The 6,784-nt window shown below is 38.8% G+C and overlaps 1 protein-coding gene across 1 annotated transcript; it reads right to left on the bottom strand.

Annotated features, from left to right (window-relative positions):
• Positions 1–3,016: 3,016 nt before the first annotated feature.
• Positions 3,017–4,462, bottom strand: LOC104619939 (NEDD4-binding protein 2-like 2). Its single transcript, XM_010285995.1, has one exon. The coding sequence runs from the start codon at positions 4,460–4,462 to the stop codon at positions 3,017–3,019; it is 1,446 nt and encodes a 481-aa protein (XP_010284297.1).
• Positions 4,463–6,784: the final 2,322 nt, after the last annotated feature.

The following is a 6,784-nucleotide window of genomic DNA, read 5'->3' as shown; positions in this document are numbered from 1 at the left end:
GTCCCTTCCAATCCAAACTATTCTATAATTCCATGATGAAGCAGAGAACTTGCAGATGATAGCAAATTAGTAGTGATACCCAACATACTGAACAGTAGGACTTCTATCCAGAACGACATTGAGAAACTTGAGCACCGGGCTAAGCAAACCATCATGAAGCTCAACAAGGAAAAGTGCAACCTTTTGCAACTGGTGAAAAAGAAACCTAAGTGTCAGTACAGGATGGAAAGTGACTGGTTGAGCAGCTCTGCTGAAAAGGATCTGAGGATTACCGTGGACGTCAAACTGGAGATGAGTGAAAGGTGTGCTCCCTTCAAAAGAGAGGGAAACCACATGGTGGACTTTATTAGAGAAAACATGGTCAGCAGATCAATGGAAGATATCATCCACACTCTACCTGGCTTTTGAGTGGTCAGTTTTGAAATACTGTGTCCAGTTTGGGGCTTTCCACTTCAAACGACATCCTGAAAACTATGAAAAGGTTGAACAGATGGCTATGATGGCTAAGGGCATAACAAGCCATGAGGAGAGGTTAATAGCAGCTGGGGTTGTTTAGTCTGGCAATGAAGACAGTAAGAGGCCATCTGATATCAGCCTATTACAGTCATTAAGCCTATCCCTAACCTGAAGGGAAACTGCAAAGATGATGAGACAAATTCCGCCAGGTAACAGCACATGGTATAACACAGGAGAACACAAGCAAGTTATGGCTTCGGAACTTCAGTGTGGAGATTAGGAAGAACTTCTTTACTAGGAGGGTAGTACTGCACCAGAAATTTTGGTGAGACTGTGGAATCTCCATACTTGTAGGTTTTTCAAGATCAGGCTACACAGACACATCTGATCTGATCCAACAATGTTGACAGGCCTGCTCCAAGCAGAACCATGACTAGTTGACCTCCAGAAGCCTCCTTCCAGAAAACATGCCTGTGATTCCAAGCAGTTGGGATGGAAGAGTCAAAACGAAATGCAGACTTCAGTGGAAGATTCAGGACAGATATGGGTCAAGTTTGGGTGCAGGAGGGAAAGTGCCTGTACTTACAAACCGTCACTTTGCACAAAAGGCAGACAAGAATTCAAGATTCCTAGGACTCACTACTGCTCTGCTGTCATTTCATACTTGGGAAACCCGCTTGCAAGATGTGTCTCATTCCCTTTTAGTGATGATCCGCACAGATTACATCAATTTTCTGCTTTTCTGTCACAGTCATTTTGCTAGCAAAAGTGGTAGAGGTTTGTCTAGATGTGCTAAAGATGCCAAGCCTCCAAAGATATCTGTGGGTACTAACATGACATCAGAAGACTGTATTTACTGTCCTAGTCTACACTGCAGAAGTCTATGATGTTACACACAAAAACGTAGTCAATTTATATTACGAATAAGAATTAATTAATACATATATTTTCCTCATAAGTAGACATTAATTCTGAGTTCCCCCAGCAGCAGCACCACCACCAGGTACCTGAGACCCTGAGACATTATTTCATGGGAATTAACAATTGCAACCAAGCTTTGAACAGATGAAACTGCATATAATTGAACACACTGAAAAACAAGTCCCACACAGTTCCAATTCTGCACCCAAATTTGGTGACTATTCTTCACTTTGATCTCATAGTACTCACTTTCCCATCTGCTAAATGAAATTAGTGATTGCTCTCACTAGCAAGAGATGAAAAAAGTAAGAATATGTGTTCATAAAAACCTTAAGATATTTAGAATCTTTAAAATAATATGAATAACATATTTGGAGAAAGATTCAAAGACAATTCAGCATACTAAACACAGAAAACAAAATAGTCTATTCTATTAAGATATCTTCACCTTAAGTATTATCCAATTCCAGAACTGAATGAGGCCCCATTTTTTCCAAAGGGTTATTATTTTTAATTTTCTCTGTTGCTTTCATATATTAAAGAAATTATCATAGTACCCACCCAGGCTCATGCAGCTTCAAAAATGCAGGTTTGCAAAATAGAGCACTTAGTAACTAGAAAACATTACAGTTTAAATAATACAAATATGTAAGCTAGACATTTCTAATAAGCATTCTTCTATGATATGGAGATCACAGTCTCCTAAATATCGTGGAAAAAAAAAGGAACAGCAAGGGTACTCCTTTGTACATAAAACAAGGAAGAACATGATCAATGTATCTATTTAATAGACTCTTGGCATACAACAGAAGATAACCACAGAAGACATTCCATTTGTGATGTACAGTTTCTAGATGAAGCTCAATCATTAAGTAGTGATACAGTAACTTCTTTTTTTTAATGCAAGAGAAACCTATTTTCACTTAACACAGATGGTGCCTGTGCTCTATGTCAACTTATGTGCTTTTTAAACTAGGACAAAAAAAAAAAAAAAAAGTAGTGAAAATGCAAGTTGGAGGTGGTACTCACTTTTAAACCATCTTGACTTTAACAAGTATATTTTTAAGGGAAAAATAATACTTCTCTCGTGTGTTGTTCACAAATAAACAGAGAAGTTGACAGACCACAGTTTGAAAAAAGGGAATGAGGGAATGAGATTATGCTCAGTTTCATCAACACACTGAAAACAAATTAAGTATTTTCAGAGTAGCAAAATTCTTCTAATGATCTTTGAATATTTTTAATGGCATAGAAGTAGTACTTCTTTTTCAGTCAAATTAATGCTGTTAGATTTGATGGAAGATTTTTTTAAATAAAGGAATTTAAGAATAAAAAAAAGAGGCAGACCATCACATACTGGTACACCTGAAAGTTTCAGAATAAGAGACTGTGCAATTCAATGGATACAGAACATTTTAACTTTACTATAAACCAGCTCCTGTTCATCAAAACTCTAAAGGAGATACCCTCCCCAATTTTTTTCAACATCTACTGTCATATGTGCTCATTAAATAAGAATTACTGCATTTTAATAGCCTAATTTACAAATACCAAAGTTTGCCAAGTGCTTACAGATAACTTTTTAAAAAATTCTTAAAAATTTTGATTTGAATAAGCTTCCCAAATTTTAAGTCTTTACTTACCGAGAAAGTGTTGATTTCCCTGAACCAGGTAGGCCTCTTAAGATTACGAGCAACTTCTGTGAACAACCAAATCTTTCTTCAGGTAACTGCAAGGAAGAAAAGCTGTGCAATCCTTCTGTATTGTCAGTTTTTGGATCCTTCCAACACTCTTCCCTGGTTTCACAGAAACCATTAATTTGGAGTCCATTCTGGTCATTATTTCCATTTCTGAAGACCTGAGTAGTATGGATATCAATGGGACCAGCATAGTTGGTACTTTGATCAAGCAATGGACCATGACTGTTGATATCAGTATTTCCCTGGTAACCATGATAATTTTTGTAAGGAAGTTCACCATTCTGAGAAGCAAGGGGGTTTGTTTTTTGTGGTGGAGAATTAAGTATCTGAAAATGCGACGGATGGTTGACTCTAGGAGGAAAAGGTCCCTGAGGTACTATGAATGACTCTGTTGACTGCCAAGCAGGTCTGAATTCAGGCACTGAATAGTTCCAATATTTAGAATCTACTTGTCCATTAAAGGTATTTTCAGTTTTCCAGCCACTTGTTTCTGTGACAACCTGCTCATTGCTTGTTTTCTGACTGTTCTGTTCCCCAAAGAAACACTGTTCATTCTCATAAAATGGTTGTGGGCTGCCCAACAGTACACGTTGATAATCCTCTTGCGAGGTTTGACTACAGTTATATGGAGAGTATTGCTCCTGAGAAGTTTCAGTTTCTTTTTCCTGCAAATTAGCATCTAAATTTTCACTTTCCAGCTGGTGAATTTCTTTATAGAACTGGTCCAGTTCATCATCTATTTCTGATACAACAGAAGAAATAGTCTGCATGTTCTTTGCCTCCTTTCTTTTAGCTCTGTTTTCATGCAATTCATTCTGATCTCCCTCACTGCTTCTACGTTCATTGCAACCACCAGATCTGTCCTGTTGGTTACTTTCCACAGGTTTGTAAATCGGTCCGATAAATTCTTTGCTTGTAAAAAACTCTTCATCTGATGCATTTCTATTTACTGAGAATGTTGTACTGCTGTTTACAATACTATCTTCACCAGCACTACTTGTTATAAAAAGGCCTTTGTTTTCTTCAACTTTAGCGTCATTCATTGATGCACATGGAAGATTTACATTTTGCACAGTTTCTGAATCCACTGGCTGAGTAAGTGCTAGATTATATTCAGGGAGAACTTCATTCAGTGTTCCCAGGACACGAGTAGGTATTTTCTCTTGCTTCTCCATTTCATATCGCCCTTGGTTATCTGAGGCATGCACAGATATTAAATCATTTGATGTTCTCTCAGCGTCCATCTCCTCTTGAATACCTTGGTTATCATCATCAGAAAGTTTCTCATAAGCCCCTTCTGTTGACTTCATTTTTTTAGAACACGGTTCAATTGTGTTTTCATCCTGACACTCCAAGAGCCTTACTGTACTTTCAGCATGAAGCATCTTAGAAAAAAATTAATACATTATCAGTGTGCACATTTTTATGATATGCATCCTCACACCCTCCACTGCCACAACTAAAATGTACTCAACCAGAACAAAAGCAGACATCACCTACTGGAAGTCTTGGCTAAACAACATTGTCACGTTATTGCATATCTTCAGCAAAGAAATGCATTCAGGCTGTATCAGTCTAGCAGTCACATTTTATGATTGTTGTGGTTTACAAATCATGCTTTCTAAATGTGAATATTTGAAAAATGAATTACATCAACAACCTCTATTCTCTACTGACCTATGTTAATCTGCCAAGTATTATAAATTTCTTTTACAGCATAAACAGTGCACAAACTGATGCCTGATATCACTACTACTATGACCAACAAAGACACAAATACTTCAGTTGCAAGGATTATTTCCTGTGATATTGTGAATTGAACTCAACTAATTCATTTAACACCAATCAAATAGATGCTAGACGGCATTTATAATTTGGTACTAGGCAAATAAGACTTAAAATTAAATCTGCAATCTTTTATTATGTTTCTGGGTTTGGAACCAACTAAAGACCTTTGTTAGGGACCAAGACCACTTGGTTGTATTTATTTTTAGAAAATATGCAAAAAAAGAAACCCCTGCCCCAAACAGACTGCAATCTAAGAACGAGCCAGGAAGATTCAGAGAGACAATAGCAATTAAAAACAAAGCAAGATGGCATTGACCACTGTGTTATGCAGTCATCCAGCTGTTAGAATTACTTGGATTTTCCTTTGTATTCCAGAGGTCTAGATAGAATGCAATAAAAAGCAATACGCATCTTAGTACAAATCAAGTACCAAGTAGTTTATTCAGCAAATCTTCCCACCAAAAACAAATGCAGTACCAAACAAGTATTTTTCCAACTAGGATAAACTAGGGTTTAGTCTACTGCTTTCTGTGAACATTTCAACTTTCTAGGAGTAAATATTAATAATATGTCACATGCTTTTCACTCCGGATAAGAAAATAAGTTTTTTTCTTTATCTGAAAAGGATCTGTAGATAGTATTAAGAGAAGATTTGTAAGTAACATTCTTCATCTCATGTTCACTTGCAAAACTGGCAAGAAAAAGTGTTACTGAGCACTTTCACATCTCCTATCCAAAGGGAGAGAATTCTGCCATCCTCACTCTCCGAATGTCTAAACCAAGGACATTTTACTGTTTGCATTTGACTTTACTACTTGTCAGAAGAGGGAGAAACATGGCCATGCAACTATCCATCTTCCTCAGAAGTGGTGGAACAATGTTGTAGGTACTATAGTCTCTCCTTCTCTGAAGATATACATGTTTTATGCATACCTCCAGCTTCTCTTCTTTTTGTAAATTAGTAAGCAAGAATGATACCATATGAATCAGGCACTCTATCCCCCATCTATACAAAAATGTTACTCTACCTTCACTCAAAAACAGGGTTAGAAAAAAAAAAGTTGCTTTATTAGCTTCTATATCCTCATCCGTCTTCTGGGATAGTGTTTAAGTAAAGCACATATTCTGATGTGGAATGAAAAGAAAGCATGTGAACACTTGCTGCGCAACCGTATCTCTAGTGATGGAGTTACTGCTCTGTGACTGTCTCACACAAGAATACCTTTTCTTGCTAATCTTAATAGACTTTCTCTCTGACTATCCTTTAGGACAGTGAAGTTGCATGCAAAAGCATCTCCACGTGCATTCTTGGGAAAGACAGAGCAAGTATGTACTGAGAAAGTGCAATCTAAGTGACAGTCTTGTCTCTTGAATGGATAGGCACAGGTCTGTCGTATTCCTGTGAGGAACCAGTTGTAAGTGTTGAACCTGAGCTGCACATGTGATTCACTTGGCTGGCACTCACAACACTAAATTACCACTTTAGGAACCTGCCAAGCATCCAGAAGACTCAACCAAGTAACTCATGGCCTTAAGCTCCACCTGTACAATAAACTTCCAAATGGAAAAAGAGGACATATGTGGCAGAACCTAAAGATGGGGGCCTGTTTTTGCCTGTGTGGCCACCTCTTTCTGGGTAGCAGCAAAGCATGTGGGCCAGCGTCCCTCACACAAAGGCAAGGCCACATCTCAGAGCCGGGGAAAGCAGGTACTGCTCCCGCACCGCGATGGCGGCAGCAAGGTCAGGAGCCTTGGGGGGTCAGGTACCTGAGGGGAAGGGCGTCCCCCAGCCCCAGATCTCGGTAGGTGTGTCAGCCGCTCCGTCCCTCCCTCCCCACGCCCCAGTGTAAGGCACCCCCCCTCCCCGCCCCACACACGCTTCCCTCAGCCCGGCACCTATCTCCCACAACCTCAGCAGC

The sequence above is a fragment of the Phaethon lepturus genome, unplaced genomic scaffold, assembly GCF_000687285.1.
Source record: "Phaethon lepturus isolate BGI_N335 unplaced genomic scaffold, ASM68728v1 scaffold26144, whole genome shotgun sequence".
NCBI lineage: Eukaryota > Metazoa > Chordata > Aves > Phaethontiformes > Phaethontidae > Phaethon > Phaethon lepturus.
The sequence above is the reverse complement of the archived record's forward strand: the minus strand, read 5'-3'. Positions and strand labels throughout refer to the sequence as shown.